The 16463-nt window shown below is 40.0% G+C and overlaps 1 protein-coding gene across 3 annotated transcripts; it reads left to right on the forward strand.

The window, feature by feature from the left end:
- Positions 1-1750: 1750 nt before the first annotated feature.
- Positions 1751-15452, forward strand: LOC139938322 (peroxisomal acyl-coenzyme A oxidase 3-like). 3 transcript variants are annotated; one of them, XM_071933759.1, is made up of 16 exons: positions 1751-1888; positions 3224-3424; positions 4269-4499; positions 5492-5566; positions 6242-6331; positions 7516-7748; positions 8240-8336; positions 8635-8817; positions 9465-9587; positions 10372-10492; positions 10987-11109; positions 12178-12291; positions 12738-12892; positions 13354-13489; positions 14118-14272; positions 15038-15452. In XM_071933759.1, exons 2-16 carry the CDS (start codon positions 3260-3262, stop codon positions 15140-15142), a joined length of 2106 nt encoding a protein of 701 aa, XP_071789860.1. In that variant the 5' UTR covers positions 1751-1888; positions 3224-3259; the 3' UTR covers positions 15143-15452. The 3 variants fall into 3 exon arrangements, with proteins under 3 accessions (XP_071789860.1, XP_071789859.1, XP_071789862.1); XM_071933758.1 differs by having other exon boundaries at positions 1778-1912; XM_071933761.1 differs by having other exon boundaries at positions 1801-1912; positions 3255-3424.
- The last annotated feature ends 1011 nt before the right edge of the window (positions 15453-16463 follow it).

Here is a 16463-nt window from a genome sequence, read left to right on the forward strand (position 1 = left end):
GGAAAGTGCACACGGCGAATTAAAAAAAAAAAGCGTCAATGTGAATTAAAATCGTGTCATAGTCATGCAACACATCAAACATGTTTGTTCCCAGGGTGGCTTCAAAACACAGAGCAAGTTAGCGCTATATTAATGTAGATTATTATTATTATTATTATTCTATATGTATAGCTCTATGGTTAAACGCAACCTTAAAATTTGTTTTTTATGTGATTATTTGACATTAATATGTGGAACTCAGTTTTGTAATTGCGATGGATTTTTTCAATAAACCTGTTTTATATTAAATTGAATTAATTTTGTCAACTTTAATTTGCATTGCATTGATTAAGGTTCTTCCTCTTTAATGCTTTATTCTGGCCCTATGCTTTAGCATTGAGTAGGATTCTGGCCCTATGCTTTAGCATTGAGTAGGATTCTGGCCCATGCTTTAGCATTGAGTAGGATTCTGGCCCTATGCTTTAGCACTGTGTAGGATTCTGTCCCTATGCTTTAGCACTGTGTAGGATTCTGTCCCTATGCTTTAGCATTGAGTAGGATTCTGGCCCTATGCTTTAGCATTGAGTAGGATTCTCGCCCTATGCTTTAGCACTGTGTAGGATTCTGTCCCTATGCTTTAGCATTAAGTAGGATTCTGGCCCTATGCTTTAGCATTGAGTAGGATTCTGGCCCTATGCTTTAGCACTGTGTAGGATTCTGTCCCTATGCTGTAGCACTGTGTAGGATTCTGTCCCTATGCTTTAGCATTGAGTAGGATTCTGGCCCTATGCTTTAGCATTGAGTAGGATTCTGGCCCTATGCTTTAGCATTGAGTAGGATTCTGGCCCTATGCTTTAGCATTGAGTAGCATTCTGGCCCTATGCTTTAGCACTGTGTAGGATTCTGTCCCTATGCTTTAGCACTGTGTAAGATTCTGTCCCTATGCTTTAGCATTGAGTAGGATTCTGGCCCTATGCTTTAGCATTGAGTAAGGATGCTGGCCCTATGCTTTAGCACTGTGTAGGATTCTGTCCCTATGCTTTAGCACTGTGTAGGATTCTGTCCCTATGCTTTAGCATTGAGTAGGATTCTGGCCCTATGCTTTTGCATTGAGTAGGATGCTGGCCCTATGCTTTAGCACTGTGTAGGATTCTGTCCCTATGCTTTAGCATTGAGTAGGATTCTGGCCCTATGCTTTAGCATTGAGTAGGATGCTGGCCCTATGCTTTTGCACTGTGTAGGATTCTGTCCCTATGCTTTAGCACTGTGTAGGATTCTGTCCCTATGCTTTAGCATTGAGTAGGATTCTGGCCCTATGCTTTAGCATTGAGTAGGATTCTGTCCCTATGCTTTAGCACTGTGTAGGATTCTTCCCCTATGCTTTAGCACTGTGTAGATTCTGTCCCTATGCTTTAGCATTGAGTAGCATTCTCTGACACTTTCGTCATAAAAACTCATGCTATTCTGCAAACACATTATAATGATCCATGATTAACAAGGCAGAGGGCGCCCTATTTAGCCCTCCGTTGGTTTCAGCAATCATTGGTTTTGTACAGTACTATATGGAGTAGCGCAGAAAGCACAGAGGTCAATGAGTAGAGTAGAATACTACTTCGCCTGTGTGGTAAAATTTTTGTTAACATATCTTGCAGGGTATAGCAATCGAACCACTTGCAGTGTGAATGGTACCCTTCTACCCAAACGCAAAGGGAGTTGATGTAAACGTGCATTGATTGGGTATCAGACTGGCGTAGTACACACAGATATTGAGCAGTAGAGGGGGCTGTTTCACACGTTGTCACTGTCGACAAAAATAAAAAATCATGCGATCAAAATTACACGCTAGACATCTAGACAGACCCTCTAAACCAAGTGGACTTTGTATTGCCTGACAAGTCACCAGTTTAAGGTGTGTAAAAAAGCCCTGGTACACGTAAGTCAAATGTTGTTCCTTTCCTCTTCTCATGGTTTGACCATCAGTGACTATCCATAAAGTCTAAGTAAGAACAAGAAATAGAATAGAAAAATAGAACTTATCACGCCTGCTGCTGCTGGTTAAAACATGTACATATGATGTGTAGGTACACACATGTAGTTGTAGGTAAAAATTTTAGACCATGGTGGAGGTACCTCAGGTAGAATTTAGTTAGAAGCTTCACATCAATCAGAGACTGGACCTTGTTCGTTGATGTTGAGCTGTTAAATTAATGGCTCCGCTTTTAACATCGGTCTCATCACTGTCGCCATTGGTGAAACCGATGTTAAACTTAAAAGAGAGCCATTAACAGCTCAACAAGATGGGCTAAGACTGGATGTGAGCATTGTGATTGTTTGGTGAGACTCAAGTAGCCAACAATTTAGTAGTAGTACTAGTAGTACAATACAAACACTACCGTACAAATACAATTTACAAATGTATCTTCATGTATCATGGACTGGAGAGCCACAACAACCTACTAGGCTACATGTACATCATACATACATGTATATCATTTTTACTGACCCAACTTGGGCCGATCTGTACTTGTTTTTAACAATGACAGCTGCTCATATTAAAGACATAATAAATTTAAGGTCTCTCTATCTCATATCTGCCTACCCTAGATTCTCAGAGTTGAACTTGAAGGGGACTGCATGGCATGGGAGGGGAGGCGATCAAAAAGACATTGGGGGTGGGGGGGGTGGGGCTTGACTGCAGTTTCTCTATGTTAGGGCCCCTTCGTCTGCAAGGGAAAAAAATATGCATTAAGCCCGGTTCATACTTCCTGCGAATGTGAATGCAAAGCAAATCTGACGTGAATTTGATGTCACAACCCTCCTTTCGCAGCGATATTCGCAAGTGAGTTGAGCACGGGGCAACTCGGTGGGAATTTGTTTGCGAAATTTGTGGCGTCAACATTCGTACCACATACACATTCGCAGGAAGTACATACATGTATGAAACCGGGCTTAACACTTACAGCATCCCCAGTGGGAGGTCACTACATTGTAGTTGCATTGTACATAGTAACCCTATTCTCTACTCCTATAGAACTATGACTACAGTATGGGTCTTATCATTGTTCTAGGAGTAGCTACGGCCTTAGATAGAAGACCGTTGGGAGGATGGAGGGTTAAGATCATACAGGCATGTACATGTATCAGGTTTGTTTACACAAAACTTGACGGGCACATGGAATTTAGGCGCAAGACTGTAGGCGAGAACTCTTTTGAAATTGATGTTGGTGTTGTTTTCTCGATTTAGTTTTAGAAATTGACTGAAGCTCACTTTCCAGGAAGAATGGAGTCCCAAGCGGTAACAGATGGCCCTGTCGTGCCAGACGACTGGAAGACACTGGTACCTTGTATGCCCACTGGTCCCTTAGACGTGTATCGTAAGAAGGCTTCCTTTAATTGGAAGCATTTGAAGCTACTCATGGAGGGTGAAGATGCAATCAGATTTAAGGTAAAAATAAAAACACTTTTTAAGATGCCGTTTTTTTATTTTTGAGGAAGGGCCTCAGCTCGGTGAAATTTAAAAAAAGGTTTTAACAATTTATGAAGAAGTTCTTTGATCCACTACAGTAGTAGTAGTCCCAGCCGATTTCCTACACCTTCTGCCCAGGTAGCAGTAAATAAGCAGGGCATTTTTTGTCAGCTTCCAAATTCCGAAATATTTTCCGCGATTGGTAGTAGAATAAAAAGCATGACCAAGTTTCCAAATAACCTAATATCTACACATCAAAGTAGCTTCATGGTTTTACTGCAAACCAAGTACTTCTGGCCAACAGGTTACACTGCCAGGTTTCAGGGTTCCTTTGTTTTAATTCATTACTAATTATAGAGACTGGACACTATTGGTAAATGTCAAAGACCAGTCTTCTCACTTGGTGTGTCTCAACACATGCATAACATAACAATTGAAACTTGTGAAAATTTGAGCTCAATTGGTTGCAAGTTGCAAGTATTGAAAGAAAAAACACCCCTGTTGGACGAAGTTGTGTGCTTTTAGGAGCTCGATTTGGAAACCTCCAAATCTAATTCTGAGGGCTCAAAATCAAATTCGTAGAAAAAGACTTATTTCTTGAAAACTAAGTTACTTCAGAGGGAGCCGTTTCTCATAATGTTCTATCAACAACTCCCCATTACCCGTTACCAAGTAAGGTTTTATGCTACATGTAATAATTATTGTGAGTAATTACCAACAATAGTGTCCACTGCCTTTGAGTAGGCCTCAACCAAGTCAGTATTTACTACGCAAAGGTGCTCTTTCAAAATTTGACCGCATGGTGTAACCCTTACCTCATCAGCGTGATCTATGGAGCATGATGGAGAAGGAACCGGTCTTCCAGCATCTCCGTCATGACACAACGATGGCCGATGAGCGAGAGGCTACCCAGAGACGTCTTCAGCATCTCATGAATCTTAACATCCTACCATGGGAGAAGCTGATGGAGAACATGACCCAGATGCAGTGGATGATCAACGGTCTGGGCATGTTCAACTGGTCGCTGTCGGCCAAGTACATCCTCAACTATCAGGTTAGCTAGGACCGGGGCTCAATTTTATAGCGCTGCTTAACAGTAAGCAAATTTGCGTGCTTACTGTAGCAGAACAAATTACTTAAGCCTTAGCGTATTTCACAGGTTAAGCAGAAAAATTGGTCGGCCATATTGCGTGTTTACCAAGGATTTGCATTGTTACGTCATTTATTTTCGTGCGGTAAGCACCGAAAGGTTAGCATGCCTTTTAGTGTGCTTACGGGTTAGCAGCAGCGCTATGAAATAGAAATTGCACAGTAAGCACAAAATCGACCGCTAAGCAGTGCTATGAAATTGAGCCCTGGCCTGTACACTACATGTACATGTATGCTTCGTTTTTGATAGGGCAAGGGCACTAAGGCATTTTCTTCCTGAAAAAGGAATTGTAAATTTCTACCGAAGCGTTTCAAGGGCACCAAGGCAATGACCAGGTATCAGGGAGGCAATCGCTTTTGTTGCCTCCATGAAGTATCAGGCCAGTGTAGGACTCTTTCTCTGTGCTGTACACAGGTACAGATGCCTAGATACATGTATGAGGGTCCGTTTATGGAAACTTTTAGCCCTATATGACTCTCCCTTTGTGTTGTACTGTATGTCAGTAGGAGGAGTTTGCCCACAGCTAGTTGTTTTATTTAGTTGGTCACTTTCCTTTGTTTACCATGTTTCATATAATGTCGATGATTTTTAAAACGGAACTACATAGCCAGTCGCAATTTTTCCTTAGTACATTGGGCATTCGACCGGCAGACGACAACTATTGGAGAATGCTCATTTTGGGCATGTTGGGTGCCATGGCAGACTGAAAAATCATAAAACAAATATTGTTGTCCGACAGAGTTTCTATTGTTGTTTTTCAAAGTATTTGAAACCAAGTTGCATGTTTCAACACGAGATTATTTAGACAACATGTGATACATTGTTCCAAAAAGAACCATTTATGGACAAAAATGTGCCTTAAAATTTATCATAAAATATAATTGATTTCCTTACAGATGTTTGGTGGCTCCATAATGAGTCTGGGCACAGAGCGACACCTCAAGTTCAGAGACCAAGCCTCCAGCTTTGAAGTAAGTACTTAAATAAGATCCCAGCCCAACTTAGTAGTACATGTATATCATTGTTTTTGTTTCATATAATGAGTAGGGTAGATGGCCTTAGCTTTCGATCCAAACTGGACCTTCTTCAGAGGCATAAAACAAGTACAAACAAATACATATCCATTTATAGAAAAAGAGAGGGGAAAGGGATTAAGGGAAGGATCCAGAAAGAATCGGGAAAATAACAGCCAATCAAAGTTTCTATTTCAGAAACAATATTGGTGGCTATGAACCAATAGGAGTGAAGTGACACGGACAAAGGATGTTTAGTATAAAAGGATGGGTTACATGATGCAACTAATGATGAAATAATAGACGATGGAAATTTGCATCAGAGGTAAAGAATATTAATTTTGGTTTTACCCATACACCGATGTATGTAAGCACTGTATACTGAGTACTTTCCAGCAAGTTGCGCCATAAACGTTGCGGAAGTGTTACGCCATAAACGTTGCGCAAGTGGACTTACGCAGTTACGTAAAGTTTCATGAAATCAGCTGCAGGTCTTGTAAATAACATCCCAGTCCAGTTACTAGGTTCTGAGCTACCAGTTCTGTGGTCTTGTGGATTTTCCCCATTAATTTAAGTCCCAACGTTATTGCAGCACAAAATAACCTATTTTTGTACTTTTGATTCTGCCTGTAGATCAGTGGGTCTTTCTCAATGACAGAGCTTTCCCATGGCAGTAACACCAAAGCAGTCAGAACCACAGCTACGTATGATCCAAAGACACAGGTAAGTAGAGTAACGGAACACCATCACAAAATCATAATAATATTATGTATACCGTGCTAAATACGACGTTTCTAAGCGCATGGTGTTGGTGTCCTGATGAAGACTATAGTAAACCAGGGCAACAGCACCAAAAAACAAAGAACAATAAACATATAAACAAAATAAGCACAACAAAGCAGAAATAAACATGAGAAACAAACACAATTAACAGAAAGTACCAAGCTGCAGAATGGGGGTAAAGATCTACAAAGAATTGAACAAGTTAGTTTTAATGCACGTAAGAGAACCAAGTGCATTTATCATAAAAGAGAGAGGGTTCGCCCCGCGTGTTCCTGGTTTGATTGGCTGCATATTGCACCACAATACCTTACTTTAAACGTAGTGCCACATACCTTGTAGGAGAATGCTGAAGTGCCTCGATCGTCACTGAGTGATAGACATGAACGCTGTCTGTATAGTAGTAGGCATCCATCTGTGAATACTGACGATGGACTGCGCCCGGGGGGTTGTCTTCTCTCTTGCAGCTGCGACTGTGGCTGAGAAGTCCGATTCTTGCATGGCAGTCTCTGCCACAGTTGTTGCAGACATACGGGGAGGGGGCTGACATAGGGGTGAGGGCTGCTACTTGCAATTTCCTCCTCTGCCTCTTCTCCTGCAGCAAGGAAGTGCGCCTCTCTTCGCCGTGGAGAACCCCTGTGGCAATGCTGTCTGTATAAGAAGTCATTATTATTACTGCTAACCTCCTGCAGCTGGGCAACATTTTAAAATCGACGAAAGACAACTCTGAAAGCATTATTCCGTTTCAAAGAATTAGATAAGTTGTATAACAACACCAGGGGCCAATTTCATAGCCCTGGTTAAATTTTAGGAAATTTTTCATGCTAACTATTGCAGATAAAATATACTTGGCGTAAGCGCACAGTACTTCACAGGTTAACAGCAAGAAAGTTAGGCGGCCAGATTGCGCAATCACCAGGGATTTGCATTGTTTACATCATTCTTACGTGTAATTAGAGTGCTCCTTCTTGTCTGGCAGTTTATGTATCATTAACCCTTTAGAGACCAACCAAAATGTACTGCAAACTGCCACTATTTGAACTAGAGGTTGAAATGCACTCTTCCAAAAAAGAGGATGTCTGACTTATACCAAGTTGTTTACGTCCGCACTGGATTCTTTCTTTCAGGAGTTTGTAATCAACACCCCCGACATTGAGGCCACAAAATGCTGGGTGGGTGTATTAGGAAAGACGGCCACCCACACACTCCTATACGCCCAGCTCTACACCCCCGATGGGGTACGGCACGGGTTACATCCATTCATTGTACCCATACGGGACCCCAAGACCCTCCACAGCTACCCAGGATTGGTGGTCGGAGACATGGGCAAGAAGATGGGCCAGAATGGCCTCGACAATGGGTAAGAAACGTTTTCAGTGAACTGAGCATAAGTTGCTGCAATCATCACATTTAGAGAAATAGTAAAGTGTTCATTATCATGGATATGCTGTGCATAGATTTTCTTTGGCAACTTCTCATTATCGACACATTTCTCCTTGCAACACCATGGTCAAACATGCTGGAGCTGTACACATGTTTAAGATACTAAGCATATGACCATCCAGCATTGCATTCCAGGCGGAATGAAAATAACCTTTTCTTCTAAAAAAAAAATGTCATGCCTGCTGCAGTGATTGTTTCTAAAATTTGTATTTGCAGTTTCTTCAAAAGAAAGAAGAAACTGTTAAAACATCTTCAAATGCGTGGAGTTATGCAAACTTAGTACAGGGTTGTTGTTTTGAATTAAATTGTGTGTAATAGCTGCCTCCTTGAAGGTCTATTAACGCGTACTAGTGGTCATCTCTGCTTTGCTTTACTGATAGCTTTTTGTATTTTGTTCCTTTTCTTCAGTTTTGTGTCTTTCAAGAATTATCGTATTCCAAGGGTGAATCTGTTGAACAGAGGGAGCGATGTGACCCCGGAGGGTGACTATGTCACACCGTATAAGGTCAGGCTGCTTTTTGTCAAGTACACTTGACCTCTGGAATTTAGTGTTGACCAATGATTCAATGATTAGAAACACTCTTTTTAGTGATCCACTCTTTTCCAAATCTACTCCGCAGCAGTAGAATAAACAGCAAGAGAAGCAAGATGCCTCAAATCCCACAAGAAAGACAATGATGAAGACAACTTTGTGAAAGCTTGTGAAAACATTTTATGAACACAAAATTCACACTGCATAATTGGTAATTATACGAAACACAAATTGTTTTTTAACATTTAACATGACCAATTTGCATACGTAGGATCCAACAAAGAGGTTTAGCACAGCACTGGGTGCGCTATCAGCCGGCCGGGTCGGGATAGCGAGCATGGCCGTCACCAATTTAAAAAAAGCGTTGAGCATCGCCGTCCGTTACTCGGCAGTACGCAAACAGTTTGGACCAACGGCCGAGAAGGAAATCTCAGTTATAGAGTATCAACTGCAGGTGAGTAACTTGGGCGTGATATTCATCCTGCTTCAGTCTGATTTCTGGTTTGTCTTTGCCCTTGAGAAAAAATCAGGGAAATGGTGATTAAATAGCTTGAAAAATCGATCCAAACAAACTCCATAGTATGAACAAGTAAGTCAACTCTTGTGCTAACCAAATAATTTCCTACTCTTTTCCAAGCACCAAAATATCAATTCACGTGAGGCTTCAATCTTAAAGTTTCTTAAATGTCTTGAAGGTTGAGTCTATTAGTTTCCACTGATCAATCACTTGTCATCTGGAAACTTTAGGTTTGCAGTTACAACCTCATCTTATACTCCTGCAATGCAAAGTTTCAAATCCTACAGACCATACTGATCAAAACTTCCCCTGGATATTAATTAAACCAGTTTTAAGCGTGGACGTTAACCGACGTCTACTGGTTGTAATGCAATTCTTAGAGTGATACTAATTTAATATCATATTGGAAAGTTTGCAGTTTCATGAACACGTATTACCATGGGTGTTACCGCAAACCTTTCTTTATCGTATTTCCACCATGCAAAGTTTTAAATCCTACCAATAAAATATCCTTCTATCCTTCTGCTAGGGTCGAAAACGTCAGACAATTTACTATTTTTGTGTAAATATTCTTCTCTTTGCAGCAATGGCGATTACTACCGTATGTGGCAGCCATGTATGCCCAGCATGTTTTCACATTCCACATGATCGAGAGCTATAATGAATTTGTCATCAATACATTCCTCGGGGATAAAAGTGAAAGACAGGTAAGTTTACTGGAGGCATAGCGAAGCCTTGTTTCTACCAAAGTTTGCAACATTTTCAGTCATACAATGTGTTTGGCTGGTGAAGGGGGGGGGGGGGGTGGTCAGAGCCTTTGTGTTCTAGTCATGCTGTTTAGATGATCTTCCAATCAAAGGGAACTTTGCATACTCCCACAAGGGGATATAAACACCAAGCTGGCAACAGCTAATCTCTCTCCTACAAAATTGGTTTAAGGCCATTATACACTTTCGGTACAGAAAAAAAAAAAAAAGTTCATAGATTTATAAATAATTTACAGGGTTTACAGAAGGTAATGGTGAAAGACTTCTCTTGAAATATTGTTCCATGCAATGCTTTACTTTCTGAGAAAAAATTCAAACAATATCTCGATAGCGAGAATTACGGATTTATTTTAAACACAGCGGAAACAAGAGTGGGTTTTCCCATTATTTTCTCCCGACTCCGATGACCGATTGAGCTTAAATTTTCACAGGTTTGTTGTTTTATATATAAGTTGTGATACACCAAGTGTGGGACTTGGACAATATACTGTTTACCGAAAGTGTATAATGGCTTTAACGATGATTACTAATTGCATAAAATAAAAGAATCCGGAACCAGTAACTAGACGACAATACTTATTCTAGTCATTGTGAAATCAGCGGTTAGCTTGGGGGATTCGAACCCACCACCTTGTCACTGCAAGTCCTGAAGTCTAACCACTGGACCACGGTGACCCTGTTACTGGCCAATTTTGATTCCATCCGATGTTGTTGTTGTTGTTAGGTGATGATGAGTCGTGAGATCCACGCTTTGACCAGCGCCAATAAACCACTCACAACATGGACAGCCAGGAATGCTATACAGGAATGTAGAGAAGCATGTGGTGGCCATGGATTCCTCTGGGGTAAGTCCATAATAATGAGGTAATAATTAATTAGTAATATCAATGATGAGAAAATAAAATTAGCCTTTGCAAACTTCTTATCAACCAAAATGACCAATGATCTAGATATTATGGTATGCATTCCATTTCGTTTTCAGTCACACATGATTTTTATTTTTTCTTTTTTTCAAATTTGTCTCTAGTCATTATGTTGCATTTATAGGCATTCAAGACTATACTTTAACCATTTTTAAGTTGGATTTCTACCACCTATTCACACTTGATGAAATTGAATGGCTGACCAGCTCTTGCTGTTGGCTTTTACTAAATAAATGATCTTATTTGATCAGTGCATGCTAAACTGTTGAAGTTGAATTACTCTTTTCGACTGTTTAATGCTGATTCAACGCAGCATTCATTTCCTCAAAGGAAATTGAATAAACGAATGCATTTTTGTCAAAATTGGGAGGGAAAACCTATACTTATATTGACCTTTTCTCTGACTGTTTTTGCAGCGAGTGGCTTTGGTGAGATTCGCAATGACCATGACCCTAACTGTACCTACGAAGGTGACAATAACGTCTTGCTGATACAAACAAGCAACTTCTTGATCAGTCTAGCTCAAGCTAAGAAGACAGGTAAGTTGATGTCTGTGTTCTGGGTTGTCAGTAGGAAGGAAGTAGGGTGAGATAGGAATGCAGAGTGGCTGAGCAAAAACAGCAGATGATACTTTTAAAATGGTTCAATTTATTGAAAATTAGCATAGGTACATGTATAAGTTGATTTTGATTTAAAGGCACTGCACAATATTGGTAATTACTCAAAATAATTGTTGGCATCAAAACTTTCTTCGTAACAAGCAACAGGAGAACTGTTGATAGTAAAAATTTGTGAAAAATGGCTCCCTCTGAGGTAATATTTCAGAAAGAGGTAATTTCGTCCTCCAATATTAATAAAATACTTCAGGCCTGAAGCATTTTTAGACATCTGAAATCATAAAAAAGTTGTGCATCAAAGATGTTTTTTTTTTCATTATTCTCTTTCAACTCTCTTGAAGAATTGTGTCAAAATTTTCACGGGATTGTTATTTTATGCATATGTTGAGATACACAAACTGTGAAGGCTAGTCTTTGACAATTACCAATAGTGTCCACTGCCTCTAAATGTGCAAGGGGGGTTACTGTTATCGGAAAGGTCAGATACTTCTCATTTGACATGCAGTGACTGTACACAGGATCTGGCGTTTCTGATCAGTATAGAGTGGGGTTCGAGTCCCGGTCATGGTCAATGTGTCCTTCAGCAAGATACTTTACCAATATTGCCACATCCTATGGGATTGGACCAGGCATGATATTCTTCCTACTTTTGTCTGATTTCTCAATTTATTTTTTTGCCCTTTGAAAAATCAGAGTTTTTTAGATATAGCCTGAAAAGTCTTCTCAAGTAGTTTTCGAGAATGAAGTAATTTTCCACAAATTTGATTTCGAGACCTCAGAATCAAGCATCTGAAAGCACGTAACTTCGTGTGACAAGGTTTTTTTTCTCCTACATGCCCTAACTTCGATGACCAATTGAGCTCAAATTTTCACAGGTTTGTTACTTTATGCATATGTTGAGATACACCAAGTAAGAAGACTTGTCTTTGACAATTGCCAACAGTGTCCAATGTCTTTAACTAAAGTCTGTTACTGTCTTTAAATCTGTAGATGGAGAGGCGATGTGGTCCACCATGGAAACGGTTGACTTCATGGATGATATGGAGAATATTCTACCAAGGAGGTTTAATTGCACCACAGAGAGAGAGGTCTTGGCTCCTGAGGGTAAGGAATATCACAATGTATCCTTCTGTATATCTCAATGTTAAACCCAGTTCATACTTAATGCTAAAACTTGGTACTTGGAACTTTAGCACCTGGTACTTGGTACTCCTAAATACTCCACAAGGAAGTTTAACGAGGTCATGAAACGAATGTGAAGCAAATTTGTGACCACCATCTTTGATGTAGAACAAAAGCATGCGTGTACACATTGCGCACGATCTCAGCCAACGATTGCCGTTCACGCATGCGCGTTTTCATCAAAGATGGCGCCAACTGCAAGGGGTCTATACCCTGCCTTTAAGTGCTACAACTACCTTCCTTGTTTTCCCAGAGGAAACAAAAATTCCAGGCATGCGCAAAAATATTGCTTTATTTTGCATGAACCAGTCTTATGTAAGTCAGGCTGGTATAATAATTGAATTTCTTTTATTCTTGCCTCTTTGAAGTCCCTCTTGCTGTCTACAAGTGGTTAGTGGTTTATCTACTACAGGAGAGTATGGCCAAAGTGAAGACAGAAATCCAACGTGGCAAAGATCTATTCACGGCACGCAATGATAGCCAGGTGTACTACTGTCGATCACTCGCTATTGCTTATATCGAGGTAAGCTCATCAGTTTGACAATACCTCAAAAGACAGTAGACAAAGAGTTACCAGTCTTCTGACGATGACTAGAGCAAGCTAGTCGAAACGTTGAGACCATTTAAGAACTCACTCCGCGACAGTGAAGTTACAAGTGAAGTCCCCTCGATCCATTAAAGCTAAAGTATTAGTCCTGGTCAATTTTCCACCTTCCACCTAGGTAGTGGTTATAAAGCAGGACAGGTCAGAACTGAGAAGTCTCCCGAATTCTGAAAATTTACTCGGCTGTAGTAGAGTATAAAGCAAGACAAGTTTTCAAAAGAACAAACTCTACCTGGCAAGTAGATACACTCCTGATGTTACCGCAAACCAAATATATATTGATACCTCACCATGCAATGTCGGAACTACCCAATCCTGTATAATACTTTTTAAATACAAACTAGTGCTTAGTTGTACCGGTATATATTATTTTGTTTCAGCACACAACACTTGAAGCTTTTTACAAGTATTGTCACAGTAACGACATGGCCCCCTCCCTCAAAGCAGTGCTGCTGAAGATGTGTAGTTTGTATGGACTATGGAGTCTGGAAAAACATGCAGCAACATTGTATCAAGGTATGATAATAATAATAATATTATTTGTTGATTTTTTATTTAGCACTTTTCACATCCGAAGAGCTCCTCAAAGCACTTCCAACATTACTTCCCCCGGTCACTGTGCCATTTAATTCATTCCTTAAACCATCTCAGCTCCCTGGGGAGTATACAGTCTGTGCAAAAATGTGCGCCTGTACTAAGTTAAATTAATCACAAGAACCATCTCTGCCCATTTACCCTTGGGTGGAAAAGCAATTATAGTTAGGTGTCTTGCTCCGGTACACAAGTGTCATGACCTGGAATCAAACCCACACTCTGTTGAACAGAGTGAGGTATTATAAGGCTATTTCTAATGAAGCCATTTGTGAGTTAATTTTGAATAATGTCCGATACAAGGACTTGTTTAATCACAACTTGCCGCTTAAGTTTGAATTTACATGTATCATTTTCCTTGGCCGTGTTTGTAGTCTGTTTCTACCTAGGTATTTTGATGATGTCCATGTTTCTGCAGCATATACATGGTTCATATAGTTGTTAGCACACCGTGATTGTATTATTTTCTTTGTCTCGTGACAAGTTTTTCTAAAAAAATCAACAGTTATGAATGTACTACTGACGAGCTATTTTTTTTACTATCCCTCCCCAGGAGGTTTCTTCACCGGCAGTCAGCCATCTAATCTGATTCGCAATGCCATCTTAACCCTCTGCTCTCAACTCAAAGATGAAGCCGTGGCTCTTGTAGATGTCTTTGCTCCTCCTGATTTCGTCCTCAACTCAACAATTGGTGCATCAGATGGGCAGGTCAGTATAGCTCCCCACCCCCTTCCACCCCAAACCCAATCTTCTTTTCTTGCTCGGTACTTGGTAAACGAGCATTGGAGAGCTGCTGATAGTAAAAACACTTCCTCTGAAACGCCTTCCGCTGAAGTAACATAGATTTTGAGAAAGAGGCAATTTCTTACTAAAATATATAAAGGCTTCACGGGTCGGTTTCACAAAGAGTTGGGACACGTCTTATCTCAAATTAGGACGAGTAACTCATCATAACTTAGGATTAATCTTAAGGTCTGCATGCTACAGTGCAGGGTTGGGACTTGTCCTAAGTCATAAGATTAGTTTTAAGTTAGGAAGAGTTTTGTGAAATCGACGGCCGGCTAGTAGTCTTTAATTATTTGTTAGGCATCTGAAAGCACACAAATTTGTTTTATAAGGGTGTATTTTCCTTCATTATTTTCTTGCAACTTCGATGACCAATTGTGTCAACATTTTCACAGAGTTGTTGTTTTAGTATGTATATGTTGGGATACACTTAGTGATAATAGTGGTATTTTACAATTACTAAAAATGTCAAATTTTTAAGCTCTTTTGAACATGACGTTTGTGGTTTCATGTTCCTGTTCATTCTAGACTTATTGACCAAAAGGTGGCAAAAATACGAAGCCCCTAATAAAGGGACAAGTAAATAAATAATTAAATACTGTCTTTGACAGTTACCGAAGTGTCCAGTGCCTTTAAGGAAACTGATGATGATAGTATTGTTGATTAATTTCTTATATTGTTTTGTAGGTATACAAACGCCTTTACTCATCCTTCCTGGAGGCTCCAGGGAGCTTAGAACGACCCACTTGGTGGAAAGAGTTTGTCGACAAGACAACTTCATCCAAACTTTGAGTCGTCAGACGGAACAAACATCTCTTCAAGCCGCAAACGAATTAAACTAAACAGAGTTTACGATCAGAGCATACCGATCGGAACGTCGAGTTGAAACCAATGGTTCTTTTCAGAACCACCCCAACTGATTAGAGATAGTCATTACATGGTGTTACCGCAAACCTTTTCATATCTTATACAGAGTATCCTTGCTTCATACAAAACCTGCACTGCACTGCACCAAATGTCTGCTTAAAGGAACACGTTGCCTTGGATCGGTCGAGTTGGTCTTTGAAAAGCGTTTGTAACCGTTTTTTATAAAATGCATATGGGTAGAAAGATGTTGTAAAAGTAGAATACAATGATCCACACAAACATGCCTCGAAATTGCGTGGTTTTCCTTTTACCTCGTCGACTAACACGCCGGCCATTTATGGGGGGTCAAAATTTTGACTCCCATAAATGGCCGACCATGTTAGTTCGCACAGTAGAAGGAAAACCATGCAATTTCGAGGCAAACTTGTGTGGGTCATTGTATTCTACTTTTAAAACATCTTTCCAACCATATGCATTTTATAAAAAACGGTTACAAACGCTTTTGTTTTGACCAACTCGTCCGATCCAAGGCAACGTGTTCCTTTAAGAAACAGGTTAAAATAAAGGATTCAAACTGCCTCTAGCTACCGGGCTATTTCAGTGGTCAAGTTAGTAAGATATTTGCTCTCGGTTGGCAAATGCCTGGGATTTTGTTCACAGAACTCGGGAAAATCCTGAGTCTACAGTGCAACAGACATCCATGGAAGTGTTAAATCATAATATTCAATACAAGCCTGGAGTCCACAGGTCACACATCTGTGTACGATCAAACCAAATTATATTTCTTTAGCTCCGATGCAATTATTTATGCTCTCTGAAATATTGAAATGTTTTAGGATTTCTTGTTTCTCAGTTTTGTTTACAGAAGGTCATTTAAAGCCATTGGACCCTTTCGGTAAACAGTATTGTCCAGGGCCCACACTTCGTGTATCACAACTTCTATATCAAATAACAAACCTGTGAAAATTTAGGCTTAATCGGTCATCGGAGTCGGGAGAAAATAACGGGAAAACCCACCCTTGTTTCTGCGCGTTTCGCCGTGTCATGACATGTGTTTAAAATAAATCCGTAATTCTCGCTAACGAGAATTTATATTGTTTTACTGTTTTCTCAAAAAGTAAAGCATTTCATGGAATAATATTTCAAGAGAAGTCTTTCACCACTCCCTTCTGTAAACCCTGTAAGTTATTTGTAAATCTGTGAACTTTTTTTTTTTCTGTACCGAAAGGGTCCAATGGCTTTAAGG

This window comes from Asterias amurensis, chromosome 6 (genome assembly GCF_032118995.1).
Source record: "Asterias amurensis chromosome 6, ASM3211899v1".
NCBI classification, from domain to species: domain Eukaryota; kingdom Metazoa; phylum Echinodermata; class Asteroidea; order Forcipulatida; family Asteriidae; genus Asterias; species Asterias amurensis.

What these genes read in the sequence shown, in the direction of transcription:
- LOC139938322 (XM_071933759.1), top strand. Translation starts at nt 3,260, where the DNA reads ATGGAGTCCCAAGCGGTAACAGATGGCCCTGTCGTGCCAGACGACTGG. An exon ending in GGGATAAAAGTGAAAGACAG is followed by an intron (nt 9,588 to 10,371) that starts GTAAGTTTACTG and finishes TGTTGTTGTTAG; the next exon opens with GTGATGATGAGTCGTGAGAT. An exon ending in AGCTCAAGCTAAGAAGACAG is followed by an intron (nt 11,110 to 12,177) that starts GTAAGTTGATGT and finishes TTAAATCTGTAG; the next exon opens with ATGGAGAGGCGATGTGGTCC.